The 16,522-nt window shown below is 31.5% G+C and overlaps 1 protein-coding gene across 5 annotated transcripts in view; it reads right to left on the reverse strand.

Annotated features, from left to right (window-relative positions):
• WWP1 (WW domain containing E3 ubiquitin protein ligase 1) overlaps positions 1–16,522 on the reverse strand; it is a 155,285-nt gene that overhangs the window by 27,057 nt on the left and 111,706 nt on the right. For all 5 annotated transcript variants that reach the window (XM_074270174.1, XM_074270166.1, XM_074270193.1 and 2 more), the window contains 5 exons: positions 15,516–15,611; positions 12,437–12,611; positions 2,163–2,217; positions 1,970–2,054; positions 1,706–1,834 (listed from right to left, as the gene is read on the reverse strand). In XM_074270174.1, coding sequence (XP_074126275.1) covers positions 1,706–1,834; positions 1,970–2,054; positions 2,163–2,217; positions 12,437–12,611; positions 15,516–15,611 — 540 coding nt within the window. The remainder of the gene's footprint in view (positions 1–1,705; positions 1,835–1,969; positions 2,055–2,162; positions 2,218–12,436; positions 12,612–15,515; positions 15,612–16,522) is intronic.

Here is a 16,522-nt window from a genome sequence, read left to right on the forward strand (position 1 = left end):
AGATATAAGCTGACTATATTATCTTATACTAATGGTTAGATATTTAGTAATGAATGTTTTTGGCCTTAAGTCATAAAACAAAGAAAAACATAAGAGTCCTCAGTCCTGTATTGTTCCTTCCACATTAGCAATATTAACTGTAAAGTTGTGAGGAGGAGTTCAAAAGGTTCTAAGTATCACAGTTTTTACATCATTTAATGTACTATCTTTTCTATATTCCCTCAATTTGAAGTGTTTTCTCAATTTCATCTCAAATTCTCCCTACCTAAGCATTATCTCTATAAACCCTCCCTTTTATGACGGATCATTCATTAATTCATATATCAATAGACATTTATTAAACTCCTGCTATGTATAGCCAGGGATAGGACTAGGTACTAGGGAATCAAAGGAAAAGATAAAACTCTTCTTCTAGGCAGCTATTTGTTATAGTAAATGGAGCACTGGGCCTAGAGCCTGGAAGAGAAGAGTTTCAATATAGCCGCAGACACTTAATAGTTGTATGACCTGAGACAAGTCATTTAACCTGTTTGCCTCAGTGACCTCAATTGTAAACTGGGGATAATAAATGTGAAGATCAAATGAAATAATATGTATAAAATGGGTAGCAATATCCCTAGCATACAATATTCATTTAATAAATGCTTGTTTCTTTCCCCATTGGGGAAAAAACAACTTAAACATAAAAAATTAAACATAAAATATATACAAGACCACAGCACCTTTTGAATTTACTGTTTGTACCACATCATTGCGAATATCCAGAGTGAATGATGAATTCCTAAGTGTAGCTTTTGTTGCTCAGACATGTCAGAATCTTTGCACCTCATTTTGGTTTTTCTTAAAAGTTTCCTTGTAGATTACTAGGGTAGTCTGCCATTTCCTTCTCCAGTTCATTTTACAGATGAGGAAATTGAGACAAATAGGGTCCAGTGACTTGCCCAGGGATATTCAGCTAACAAGTGACTGAGGTCAGAATTGAACTCAAGGAGGAGAGTCTTGCAGTCTCTAGGCTCAGAGCTCTATCCACTGTACCACTTTGCTGCCCTGAAATGTAAATACTAGACACCAAAGAAACTATACCAAAGTTGGATTATATGTTTGTTATATTCATAGATGCATGTAGTTTTTTTCTTAATAGCGTAGCATTTTAAAAGTGTCCCTGAGTTACTCTAGATTATAAAAGAATATAAAACCTGAGAATTGGAGGAAGAGGCCAGTAGAATCCCAGAGGGTATCTGAAGTAATAATAATAAGAGAGCTGGGTAGTTCCTGTTAGCATCTCATATCTTTAGTTAAGTCACAAGGTCAGAATAAACCAGATTCACAATAATTAGCCATGTGCTTATTCTATCCTATAATCTGAGATAAAGAAATAGTAATTGGTTAAGGACCTTGAGCTTCAGTCATGTTCTCTTTCATCAGATCCTGGAGGCAGGATTGTTTTTCACATTTTTCCATTAATTTTTATACCGCTTGATAAAATACTTTTATCTAGATGGTCAAATATTTATTGATGAATTTAGCTTTAGTTACCTGGAAAATCTTTATTTTATTCCCCATCAATAACAAATTTATAAAACATTATTGCTATAGATTTTATAGCACAAACATAACTATTATTTAACATTCTCAGGATTCTAAATTAGATGTATTGCCAAACCCAAAAAGTAACATTTTAAAAGAACATTAATTTTTCACTTACACGGAGGATTTCCCAGTACGAGGATCTTTAAATGTTGTTGTCTTTGTGTTATGATCAACAAAATACTTAAGACCTTCTCTAGTGTATCTGATTTCCCAGCCTTCTGGAAGAGGACTTTCAGGCAATAAACTGCAAGATAAATTTATTTTAAAAAGCTAAACATAATTTTTCTACATCAAAAATATCTACTATTATTTTAGTATATTTTCAATGAATACAGGCAAGCTGAATGTAGTACAAACTAAATACAATGTACTCACTCACCCTTGAGTTCTTGGGTCTTCCCATTGTGTTGTTTTTGTATTATGATTCACAAAGTAAACTCTGTCATTTGAATCTACTCTTTTTTCTAAAAATAAACAAACAAAAAATCAGAATAATAAAAAAGTATTTAACTTAAAAAGTCCTATGTTATATTGTATCTTTACATATTTCTAGAAATAGCATGTTATCTTACCCCAACCTGGTGGCAAAGGACCAAGAGGATCATTTTCTGCAGATAACATTGAAGCCTAATTTAAAAGAGGGGGAAAAAAAACCAAGTATTTGAATGTGTTCTCTACTTTTAAAAGGATTTTCAAAATCATAAAACTTAGAAATGCTATTTAATTTCACAGTGGCTAAGATTTTTTCAATCCATATATGCATTTGAACAAAGCCATGAATTTGAAAGCAAAGATTCCAATAAAATATATTATGTGTAATAAAAATGGTTGACCAGTTAAAGAGATTGCTTTCCAAATTTTCAATTTCCTAAAAGAAGACATAATATGTAGGCAAACTCTACCAAAAGATCCTTCTGCAAAAATCAAATGAAAAGGGAAAAAATAAAAAAAGTTAGAAAAAATATTATAATGTCTGAAATAAGTTTTAAAAACAGATAAAAGTAAAATCTTTAAACCACAATTATTCAAAAAGAACACTTTAAAATAAATATCTAAATGATCATTAAAATATGAGATTATTTAAACTCAGTTAATTCAAAGACTGCTTTCTTCAATATTTTGTATCTAAAATCAACATAAGATCTGTAGGGGGAAAGGACACCAACTCGGTGATTTAAAATATGGGCTTAGAAAGAATTAATGCAAAAAACCCACAGTGCTCTATTAAAATCTTAAGAGTACACATATACACACATATACACAGAAAATTTTGGTATTAAGGTGCTATATTTGAGATGAGCATTTCAATGAATTAAAACCTCTAAATATTAACTACTGTAAGAAGGATGGATCCTCACTGGGGAAAAAAAAGATTCAATTCAAAAAGATAAAATTTAAAAGAGTGAAACAAATCTGAAATTGCTATTACTTGAAAATCCATTTCTTGATTACAGAATATTTTATACTTAAACACTTTGACATTTAACTTTATATTTTTGAAAAATGTTTTGTAAAAAGCAATTCTTAATAGATTGTTAACATAAATTGGAAATTTTTCATTTGTCCTTTACTAGCTAACAAAATTAAACTAAGAAACATGCATGTTTTTAGTTTTTAACCTTTTCTGGTACCCATAGGATCTTAAAAATACTTGAAATTACCTTTACAGCATGGCTCTGATCAATCAGAAATTTCTCAATTATGTTCTTCAATATGTAAAAAGCAATTTGTATCTTAGGTGTCATATTATATATTATTATTCCATATATATTGTTAAAAGCACCAAAGGCTTTAATTATCCAACATTTGTATTAAGTCTTTATTAAACATCACAATGTTAAATGAGCAATATTAAAACGTTAATGTTCTAATTTAGATGTAGCTCTTACTTTTACCATAGTTTTCTTGAAACAAATTCACATTAGAAATTCAAAAAAGGAAAATCTCTAAACTGAAATTTAATAATCAACTGCTCAAAGGGGGGGGAGGGAATTTACAATAATTTCATTGGATGACATTTATGTTTGTTTATCCATGAGGTGGTACTTTTAAATATGTATACATGGAGTAGTTAGGTTAGAAACCAGTCTTCCTTGCTGAAATTACCCAACTGTCAATTGGAAAATTAACATTATTGTTACAATAGCTTTTCTGTTCCTCCTTCCAACTGATTTCCATTATCCACACTGAAGGAAAAAGAAAATTATTAGCCTAGAAGAATACCTAACTAGAATAAGTTGGGATGAGGTTCTAAGCTAAATTTCTAAACTGGCAGAACTATACAAAGAATCTAAATTTACACATAAGAAAATTTATTTCTATCTATATGTCGACCAATTCAGATTAGTAACTTGAGAACTACACTCTTCTGGATATGGTAATGTCTCAAATTTGAAATTAAAACAATGAATAACATTCTTAAAAATCTCCACTATGATGGAATCCAACCAACATGGCAAAAGTTAAAAATATTTATCAGACTTTCAGTTTTACAAAATCAGAGAAATGGAAGGATGCTCTGAAGGACATCTAGACCTATTCAACCCTAAAATGTCTAAAAAGCAAATAGCCAAGCTTTATTGGAAGGCTTCCAGTGAGACAAAACCTAATGCCTCTTAAGGCAGATCATTCTACTTCTTTATAGCTGTTTAGCAAGAAGCATTTTCTTGTGTTAAGCCTAAACTAGTGCCTTTGAAGGTTCAACAAAAATAACTAGTATTTATATTGTTCCTTAAGGTTTCAAAGAATTTTATAAGTATTATCTTATCCTCACAACAATGTGAGAGCTGGGTGCTTTTATTATTTCCATTTCACAAATGAAGTAAGTGAGGAAGGCAAAGATTAAGTGACATACCTAAGAACATGCCACTAGTGTACAGTTAATATGACCTTCTATTTTATTTTCCTGACTCCAAGTCTAGTGCTACATCCAAACCACCTAGCTGGCTGGCTAATTAAGCTCAAGGTCCCTAGTTTTGTTACTAGAGACCATGCATATAAGCTTAACCCCATTTTCTCTTCTTCAAGCAAAATAAAAGTTTTTTCAAATGATCTTCATATAACAAGAACTTGAGACCTCTCATCATTTTGGTTACCCTTCTTGGTACATACTCATGTACATGAGTACATGCAGGCCCTAAGGAATGAACAAAACTCTCTAGGGCAGAATATTCAAGGACTCCCTAGTTGCAGAGATGATGGCTCTCTTCATGCAAACTAAAACTAAATCATAGTTTTTTGATTGTGATATTGATCTTAGAGTTTATTAAAATCATCTGATTATAGAGAAACTGAGAACTTTTACAGATTCTGTGAATTTGGAAGTAAGAAGGGAAAGAGGGAGAGAACTAAACTATGATATGCTGATAAAGGAAGGTAAGTTTGGCGGAATGCTCAGTAACTAAGGCAATAAATAAGCTAATTAGTTTATGTGGATGAACAGAGGCCAAGAAGTTGCTGACTTAATCCTCATGTAACTATAAGGAAAACAATTTGGACCTTAATGTAAAGGTAAATTCTAGGACTTAGAAAAAATACTTTGTTCTTTAAGAACCAAAAAAAGCCAAAAAACAAACAAAAAAACAAAACAAAAGACTCAGATGAATTCAAGGAGAAGGAACATAAGGATTTTTTTATTTTATTTTAAAGAAGTGAACAGAATCTGTAAAATACAGGCTAGGAAGGCTGAATTCTATTCCTGCAAAATTCTAGAGTAGATTATTAAAGGGGTGATTAGTAAACATTCTTTCATGAAGCAATGATGAAAGAGACATTAAGAAAAGGTTATGCTAGATGGGTCTCATTTCCTTTAATGACAGAATTACTAGCCAGATAAATCAGTGGAAAACCAAATAGCTAACCTAAATTTTAGTGAAAAATTTGATAAAAGCTTCATTTATTTTTCTTGTGGAAAAGATGGAATGATATAGATGACATAATTTTATATGTCCCTTCACTGGAGGTTATGAAGAGAAAGATTTCTATTAGGGCCAGTGCTGCTTTTTAGTCTCCAAGTCTCACAGAGAGACTCCTGCTATAAATAAAGCCTTGTGAATAGTTTACAAAATTTCTCTGATCTACAAACAACTCTATTCAACCACAAATATGGGATAAGATTTCTCAATAGATAGATGGTCTTTTTCAGAGGCAGAAATCCAAGTTATCAATAGCCATAAGAAAAAAAATATTCTAATAAGTAGAAAACTTTCAATTAAAACAACGAGGTTAGAGACTGACAAAATTCTTAAAACAAACAAAAATGATAAATGCTTGAGGGGCTGCAGAAAAACAAGATATTAATGCACTGTTAATGAAGCTGTTAACTGGTTCAGTCAATCTGGAAAGCAATCTGAAACTCTGCTCAAAAAGCTATTTTATTGTATTTACTCTTTGACTTAGTAATACTACTACTAGGCCTGTACCCCAAATAGAACCAAGCAGAAAAGGATCCACATATATAAAAATATTAATAGCAGCTATTTTTTTTGGTATGGCAAAGCATAACTGGCATAAGAAAACTATTGTACTATAAGAAATGATGAAAAGGGTTGGCTCAGAGAAATTTGGGAAAACTATAATAATATTGTTTAGGCAAATAACCTTTAATAACTTAGGAAAAATGATTATTAACATAATGGCCAACCACTATTTCAACTGACCCATGATGAATCATGATAACTAATTTCAGATATGGAATGGACAAAAAAAAAAAAAAATACAGATTGAGACTCTTTTTAAAAATAGTCAATGAATGAATTTGTTTTATTACTTCTAGCATTGTTGGTAAATGATTCTTTTGAAACTTGCTAATTGCTCTGAAAATGTTCTTTCTCACTTTTATTGAACATATATTGACAAAGTTTTCTGATCAAACTGTTTTCTTTGTAAAGCTGAGGACTTCTTATAGTACTTCCCTACTATCATCTCAAAGTATTACTTTTATTTACATAAAAATTATTCAGGAAAATGCAGAAGTTAGGGTATTAGTACTAAATCTTTTACTCATAAGATGCTTTTATTACTATTCAAATAATTCAAAAGTATTTTTAAGTAAACACTATGGAACCAAAAGGCTAAGCACTCAAACATTTAAAAAAATGAGATTTAAAAAAAATGAAATAGCAAATAACTTTATTGAGAAACCTTATAGTGGATAAAAACTTTATGTGCTGACGTCTATGATACAACAAAAAATTCTTTTAAGTTTAGTTATCTGAAGAAAGATATAAAATTTTATTGACTATCAAAATGAGTAATATCTGCTGATTCCATTAGTCTAAGTAGAATCAGAAAATGGACCATCTTTCAAATTATACTGAATCAGTTCTATATAATTCTATATAATTCAAAAAGGGAAATGTTTAGTATTGGAAATGGATAATACAATTTATTGTTACATTTGGTTAACAGATTTTAAAAATCAGCTTTGTTAATCAATGTGTAATTTTTTTAAAAAGCATCTTCAGAAGTTTCTACAACTTTTTAAATCATAAAGGCACTAAAATTAGAAGTAGTTTAATTTTTTTAAAATCAGGATTACTTAATTAACATCTAAATAATTCACAAGTGACTTGAAAGATTCTTTTAAAAAAGTTTTTAACATAAAGAACATAATCACAACAAAATGTTAACTGGACATATATGCCACTTTGTATAGTATTATTTCTCTTAACTAATGTTTGCAATGAATTGAGTTTTCCTGGGTGAATTAATTTTTCCCAGAAATAAAGGTTGTCCTTTAAGTAATGAAATTTTAGAAAGTTAAACATTTTGATGAAAATTTGATGATTAATCAATTTTCCTTCAAATATCATTTCTCAAAGCAATGGTAAGAAATTAGAATTAATTAAGTTATTTAGTATCTATGCTTGAAAAAAAAAGTAGTCTCTTTTATTCTGAGTGGCACAAGATCACAAATTTAGATTCAGAAAATACCTTAATAATCATCTAGTTCAACCATGTCATTCTGTGGATCAGGAAACTGAAGTCCAAAGATTAAACGGCACAGTTGATAAAGCAAGGATTTGAACCCAAAGTCTCTGATTCTTTCTAGTTTAGCACAATGCCTCCCCAACCTGAAGACTATGAAGTACATATGGAACTTTCAAGTGAATAATAATGCATTTCAAAATTACAAATATGACCATAAAATTATCATCAATATATCTGTTCAAATTCATAAATTACTGGAAACATATGGTTTTAAACAGTCTTATTTTTAAACTGTTATAGAGACAACTACAGAAGAAGTAGAATATAATTAAAGAATAGAAAACTGAAAATGAATATTTAATAATCATATAATCTACTTCCTTTAAACCTGAATAATTTGTAATTACTTATTTTAAATGAACTTTTGAAATTGTGGTAAAACTGACTATAAGGCATGCTACTTATAGGAAAGCAAATATGATCCAAAATATTCCCAAATCAAAAGATTATATTAGCAACAGATACTGATTGGCCTAGCTAACTGGAGAGGTCCCTCATCAGCAGGACATTTATCTACAGTTAAATTGTTTTGGCCATAATTCAAAAAGACCCCAGTTTTTTAAACTATGGTCTGCTAAGAATAAAAAAGATTTTCATTCAATTTCCTATTTTTTTTTTTTTCTGTCTGTGGATGTCCTATTCTCCCTAACTTTTAGGTTCTCAGTGCTTCTGTGTTACACAAGCAATGAATTCTCCCTTTCATTACCAATGTGAAACACATACATCTTAAGTACTTCCTGTCTCTGGAACACTTCTTCCTCCTCCTGTCTGGAAAGGACAGAAAATAGAAAGCTCCTCCCAGACCCTGCATTTAAGGAGAAGGTGATGGGCAGCCTTTGCTCTGGGTATGCTAGGTGGCACCCCCTTGCCCTTTATTCTTCTTCACCTCCTATGAACCTACACTCTTAATTTTAAGCTTCTTTTTATATATTGTCTTTCCATTAAAAGGAACACAATGTCTAGCACACAGTAAGCTCTTAATAAATGTTTACTGACTTAATCCCTAGTTAAGATTCCTAGTGTCATAACAAAACACATTTCATCTAAGTAACAGGAGTAAATCAGAAAAAGTGGCTCTAATTCAAACTGAGACGTCAATGTATGCTTGTTTCTTCTCATTATTTTTAGAAATTTTCTGGATTGTTGTTTCCATGACCCAAAATGAGTAAAACGTACTCTCTTGTCAACTCTGCCTTTGAGTAGAGTAAAATCTTTAATTTCCTTTAGGATTTGCCTCATGTTCAGTTTTCTACATAAGACCCATTCTAATGCATCCCAGATGTGAATGCCTCTTGAACTTTAAATAACTGGATGGGAATTACATCCTATTACATATAAGTAGCCTAGCAGGTAAAAGCATGCTAGATGTGCAATTAGGAAGACCTGAGTTAAAATCCCACACTTCAGACATTTATTAGCTGTGTGGGCCTGAATGTGACTGAATCTCTCTTGTCACCAACTCACTCAGCTATAAAATGGATATAATGTCATTACCATCCTCACTGGGTATAGAGAATATATATATAAAGTGTGTTGTAAATCTTAATGTGCTAAATAAATACTATTTTTTGGTATATATTCCACATACATGCTAGATTGTATATGTACCTAATAGAATGTAATACAACTTTCACATTGTGTTAAAGACATAACTTTATGACATTTGCTTTCTAAATAAAAATATGCTTGACCTCACTTTTGTCTTTGATCCCCAAGGAATAGTGCAGTGCCTAGGACAAACGTGGAGCTTGGTAAGTTGACTGATTAGGAAAAGAATCTGTGTTGGAATTTCATGTATTATGTGCTATAGAAAGGTTCAAGCGAACATTTTGTTTAACCTGAGAAGACAAGATCATAAAGTTAGCCCTGGAAATCACCTAAAAACACTTCCTCACTTTAGAAGTGAGAAAATGGGGTCCAGAGATGATAAATGATCACAGAGAGACAGGACTCAAATTCTGACTTCAGATCCAGTGTAATTTCTACTGCTCTACTGCATTATATCTAACTTTTCAACTGTTCTTAGGTAATACGGGTCCAGCCCAACGAAGAAGAAAAGCGCTTGTTTTTGGTGGCAGTCTTTTTTTTACAAATTTTTTTTCTCCACTAATGCTAGGACTTTTCCTCTCTTACTTCACAGCCTATTTGTACCTGGTTGTTTGTAAGTTGTTTCCCCTCTAGACTGAAAGATCCTCCAGAGCAGGGACTGAGGTTTCCTGGATGATTTTCTTTGTAACTTCAGCATGCAGAGACTGAATAATGCTTGCTGATTTCTTTCCTCTAAAGAGGAGGACAAGCTACTGCACTTTTTTTTTTTTTTTTTTAAATCTTCTAATAAGCTTTCTATCTGGAACTTGAAGTCCTTGTTTCTTTCTTAATAAGAGGGTACTCTCATGAAGGACAAGCACTGCCCCCAAATTACACTAAGCATTTGTTTGCCTCAGTTTCCTCATCTGTAAAAAACAAAAACAAAAACAACCATCTAGAGAATGAAATATCAAACCCCTCCTATATCTTTCCCAAGAAAGCCCCAAAAGAAGTCACAAAGATTCGGACAAGCCTGGAACAATGGAATGAATATATTAATTCCTCCACAAGTTACTAAGCAGTAACTATGACATAGAGCCATCAGATCTTTTTTGCTTAAGAAGTAAAAGCCTAAGTGCCTAAGACATTCAAAGCAGTTTCTTTCTCTGTCCTTTCTTCCCTTATCTTAAAATTGATCTAACAATCACTGTTTTCCTCATCCTACATCCTGTGGTTTTTCAACTCACTTCCCACACCCAGACAATATTGCTCCTTTGTATCTGCTGAGTTTGGCTGTCAGGTCACAGAATGGAAGCTCTGAAAGAAATCTTATCCAATCAAATCCTCTCTTTCTACAGATCAAACAAGTAAGTATGGTTGTATTAAGTATGTATCAGGATACAAAAGCCAAAGTAAAACAAATTCTGCCTAAGAGATGAGGTAATATATACATGTATAAAACAAAGACAAAGCAGATAAAAGGTAATTTTTAGGGGGTGGTACTAGCACTTCAGGGGATTAAGAAAGGCCAATACAGAAAGTAAATCGAGAAGGAAATAGTGGATTTCAATAAGTGGAGGTAAGGAGTTAAGAGAATCTCAGGCAAGGAAGTCATGGAGCAGAATATGTTGTATATAATGAACAGGAAGGCTAGATAGGAGAGTTCATATAAAAGAGTAATATGCAAACAAGCTGGAAAGGCATATGGGTCCAGGTTGTAATGAACTTTCAATATCAAGAGTTTGTATTTAATTTTAGAGGTAATAGGAAGTTGTTAATTTGCTAAGCATATGGAGGACCATGGCCAAACCTGCACTATAGGACAATCACTTTGATAGCTGGAGTAAGGAGGGAGACAGGAAGAGAGACTTGAAATATAGAAAGACCAATAAGGACGCTACTGCAATAGTCCAGGCATAAGAAACAAAGAAGAATTGAACTTGACTGGTAGCTGTTTAAGTAAAGTGGAAAAGACTAAGAAAAGATGAGTAAAGAGTCTTGCTATATATATAAATAACAGTTATATAACAAAACAAGTGATAAAAGAAAATAAGATTGGCTTAATGGCATTTAGTCCAATCAGGCTTTTATCAAAATGCCTGACACTTCTACAGAATTTTAAAAGGTTTTATAAGGTATTTCACATATGTTTTCTCAAATGAGCTTCACAAAAAGCCTATGAAGCCTGTACATTGGGAATTATATATCCTTGCTTTAAAGCTGAAGAACTGAGGCTTTGGAGAATTCAAAGTAGCTGATAAGTGAGCACCAGAGATAAAATTCAAGCTGAACTCTTCCTTACTCTAATTCCAGTATTTATTCTACTGACTGATAAACCATGATGATTTCTTGAGTAGCCTTGGTTCCAGATCTCTATACTTTCTTAGACCACTAAACCAAGACCTATGCCTAGAAAAAAATGCCCTGTCAAGCTAGGTCCCATCAGACAAAGATGTTGTCTGTTAATACCTAGAATGTATATCCAAATAATTAAGTTGCCAACACAAATGGAGAGGGAGAAAACTTTCTTATAACAAAGTAAAAGGAGAACCTTATGTGGCTTGTAAAAGTGCTAGAGAAAATACAATTTTTGGTCATATTGCTGAGGAACTCATCTAAAATTTCATTCTTCATTTTATAGCTTTATTAGATAACTTATAGATTTACCTTGATTTGTCTTAAATTAATGCTTCTTTAAAATGTGTTAGATTAGTTGCAAATAGTATTGCAATATTAAGTCATTTCCTGTAGGAACATTTTTCTTCACTTACTGCTTATGTAATATGGTCAGCTATTTATACATTATTAATGGGGGAAATTTTTGTCTGTACACTAATATTATGAAAGCGTGTAACTATTTTATGCAGTGCAGCATTAGTTTTCTAAATGGCATTCTTTCAAACTGAGAATTAACTCAGAAGAAACAAAATTTTTTTGTTGTTATAAAGGACAGATACAAGATAAAAAAATTAATTTTTACAATAAAGAAATAATCTAAATACCATGACAGTGAGCATAATTTGTTCAAACAAAATAAATATGGTTAGAAACAAAGAAAGCAAGGCCACCCACATTTCTAAAAAAGCAACTTTTGTAAATATATCTTATTCTCTTCTCTCTCTCTCTCTCTCTCTCTCTCTCTCTCTCTCTCTCTCTCTCTCTCTCTCTACTCACTCACTCACCAGAATTCAAGTACCTAAAATGAAGATTATTATTCAACTAGTTATTGTTCTTTAAAAAAATCAAATATCTAGTAGCTTAATGAGATGAGAGTAGACTGAAGAAACAAAACACCTGGGAAAATGTTATTTTATAATATTCTAATTACCGAATAGAGGTATCGTTGGTTAAATTGTTGCATAGCTCCTTGAAGCTGGTTACGTTGAGACTTCCATTGTTCAAAGTTTCTGACTGATTCCATAGTAGGTCGTTGCCATGTTGTTGTTCTGGTGTTATGGTCCACATAATAAACTCTTCCACGATCATCAACTCTTCTTTCCCAACTTGCCCCCAAAACAAAACAAAAAAGCCCCAAACCCCCCACAATATGAGAAACAAAATCCTTTATTCTTAAAATTGTTGTGGCTTATGCTGCACTTAAAGCATTTAAGTTCAAGCTAAAGTTTTAAAGAATTAATGAAATATAAAATTTCCAAAATAATATATCCCTCATAAAACTGGTAAAGATTAACTTGGTATTTGTAGTGAGATTATTTGTCTTGTGCTACCATTTTATTACAATTTTTTGCTTGTTAAGTAATATCAGGATCATCTAAGAGATCACAGACTCACTAGTCCTAATGTAGCTTTGATTTAATCATTATTTTCATACATTAAAGATAATAAGTATGTCGAGCCAATTATTGTAAGATAATTTTTCTATGTCAAAAAGAAAGTAAATATGTATAGAATAATTTTGTTCAATATTTTTCTGAGTGTCTTTTCTCTAAGCAGGTACAAGGAATATAAAGCAAACTAAAAAAAAAAATGTAAAGAAAAGAATAAAAGTATGTATAAAAAATTAACAGGATAATTTTAGCAACAAATCAAAATTCAAATTAACCTGTTACACTGTAGAAGTAACAAGATATTAATAATTTAATTCCACATTCTGTCCTTCTCAAACTGAAGATAATGAAGTTACCAGTCAAATATTTAAATGTTAAAAAATATTGTAGAACAGATGTATCAAACTTCCAACCCATAAATCTCACAGATGGACCAAACTAGATTTAAAAGTAATTGAGAAATGTTTAACAAAATAAATAAAAATACATAGAATCCCACATATTTAAGCTATATCAGATTGCTTGCTATCTTGGAGAAGGGTAAAAGTAAAGCAGGGAAGGAGAAAAATCTGAAATACAAAATCTTACAAAAGTAGCTATTGAAAACTATTCTTATGTGTATTTGAAAAAATAAAACATTGAGAAATAATAAATAAAAATGTAATACAAAATGTATACTGCTAACTTATGGCTTTCAAAGTCAATATAGAGAGACAGGAATGTACTTTCTGAGTCTGACATGACTAATGAAGAAGCATTCATGGATGTCAGACTGCTCCAATACCTTATTAGAGAATTACTATGTTTACATTTCAAATCTTTCTTAATGCCATCTCTGTGTGTCAGAGACAACTGAACAATTCAAAATAGGCTCAATTTCTTCATCTGCAAAATTAGAGGGTCAGACTATATGAAGATTTCTGACGTGCCTTCCAATTCTAACTATATGACCCTGAGTCCATTTTATTCTATGTGCTTTGCTCCTATAGCACCCAGTGGTGCCCTGATGTTTAATGATTTTTTGTGATATCAATTATCTAACAACTATCAGGGACACATAGTAATATTCACTAAAGAGGTTCATTCTAAGTGAAAAATAATTAACCTAATAATGGAATGGAGAAGTGTCATTTCTACATTGCTCACCTATATCACTCTCCAATCCCTTAACTCTTTTGAGCTTCTACTTGGTGTTGTTTTGTCATAGCAATTATTTGGAAGCTTAAGTAGTTTTGTTTTAGAGAAGAAAGGTGCTCACGGAAAAAAAAAGATTTGAAGAAAAATTCTACCTTTTATTAATATTATAAACAATAACTAGTCAGATGACTTCCTAAGAACATGATCATTATGTCGTCTAGAAAAAATATTTTTGTGGGATTTTCTGTAATCATCACAGACAAAAGCATTGTTTCTATTCAATATCTGCCAGGATGATATAATTATTCAAACAAATATTTGAGTGTCTACAAGGAAGAAATTTTTGCTAGGCACTATGAAAGATTTAAAAATAAACTTGTCATTTGAATGAGGAAGAGAATAAGCATATAAGTAAACAAAAATACAGGAAATGCAACATCGTTAATGCAACATACATCCTGTAGTAGGACCTGTATCTTATAATAGGACTTAGGGATAAAGAGATAGATAGCAGTTAGAGATTCTTAACCTCTTTATAGTACGGAACCCATCACTGACAGTCTGAGAAAGCTTATGGGACCTTTCTCAGTTTGTTTTTAAATGTATAATATTAAACACTTAAGTTACAAAGGAAACCAATTACTGAAATATAGCTAGCAAAATTTAGAAATGGAAGAGACTTCAGCCCTTAATTTCACAGATGAGGAAACTGTTGCTCTGAGAAGTCTAAACCTATTCAATATCTCAGAGGAATTAATGGCAATGTTAGAATTTGAACCTAAGTCTGCTAACTCGAACTTCAATGCTCTTTCATGATAGAGGTAACACATGAGCTAAGTATAAGGGAAAAATTCTATGTGTAAAGCAAAACATAAAAACCATGGCAAAAAAGCACAAGGTAGATCAGTTTGGGTAGAATAAAAATAAAGTAAATATGGAGCAGGAGTTAAGATTGGAAGAGTATGGATCAGATAGTGGAGGGCCTTGAATATCAAGTCAAGGAGTTTGAACATCATCCTATTGGCAATGAGGAGCATAGAAAATTTTTATCAATTAACTTATGATTGATTACATTTGTGATAACAGAATTTTACCCATAACTGACTAAATTTATCATTGACCTGACTTAGTTTGACACTTTTAAATGTAGCTGTGAAATCATCTAGTTATTTGCTTCTCTCTCTGAAAATGCATTTAAATTCAGGTACTCTTAAATAGAAAGCTATCATCAATTTTAAGTAACCAGAACAATATTCATTTAAATGTTTGAAAATGCTGTTTTTAAAAAAAAAAAAAGTTTTCAATCTCAGAAAAATCTTAAAAATATTTAGCTTGACTTAAAATTTAAACCAGTTTATCATAAACATAGATTATTAATTAATGATGCTTTAATGGCAGAGTAAAAATTAATTTTTTGAGTGTACAAAATGTGAATATCCTTATTGTTAAACACCATAAAAATATGTAAAGTATCTACATTACCCTGGTGGTAAAGGCTGTGGTCTCTCCCATGTTGTAGTTCGTGTGTTATGATCAACATAATATGTCCTATCATGAGGATCTTTTCTTTGTTCCCACCTTTGAATAAAAGAAAACAGTTAAGACATTATGAAAACATAACCTTCTTGCAATATAACAATAAAAAAATTTACCTAAAAGAATTATGAATACAATATGCCAAAAAAGCTGAACCTTTTTACTTATAAGTATTTCCCCCCCCCCAAATTCCTCAGTTATGCCTCATTCTTAAGTATTTCTTTTCCATTGATATTTGTTGTCTTAATTAAAAGATATGGGAAACTCATATTTAACAATGTCACCTTTCTTTTTATGAAGTTTTTACATCATTTCATTTGTGAAATGGGGATAGCAAACCAAATATCATTATTCATTTTGCACTAGGGGATACAGATGCTCAGTAAAATTAAGAGACTTGCCTGATATCCACACTGGACTTGGTATTTAAATTCAGAACTATGACTTAAAATTTACAAAATGGAACATTAAGAGAATTCAAAACATTATAGAAATGAAAAGAATTTGATCAAATACTTCTAACTCCTGTCAAATTTGGCATCTGGTTTAATTTCAACCACTAACTACCAAGAAATGATGTTTTCATTTAAGCCTAAAGTTGAAAAATATGACACCGTTTTAAATACTATTAGCAGCAATGACCTGAAAATGTCACAAGATGGAGATGCTGCTCCACAAAAATCTATTCCTGATATGTAGGAAGGAGTTTGCTTGTTATTTTCACTCTTTCTCAGCCTGTTATGTTCTCTCCATGTGTGAGTTATCTTCCATTCCTTTTCCATTGTATTACAGATTCATAGATCTTTTAGAGTCAGAAATCATTTTCATGTTACAGAGGGGAAAACTAAAGTCTACAGATATGAGGCTTGGCTAAAGTCACCAAAGGCAGGACTTGAATCTGATTCTTTGAACTCTACATCTAGAGCTTTTTCTACTCTATTTCCTACTAAATA

Source organism: Sminthopsis crassicaudata, chromosome 1 (assembly GCF_048593235.1).
Source record: "Sminthopsis crassicaudata isolate SCR6 chromosome 1, ASM4859323v1, whole genome shotgun sequence".
Taxonomy (NCBI): domain Eukaryota; kingdom Metazoa; phylum Chordata; class Mammalia; order Dasyuromorphia; family Dasyuridae; genus Sminthopsis; species Sminthopsis crassicaudata.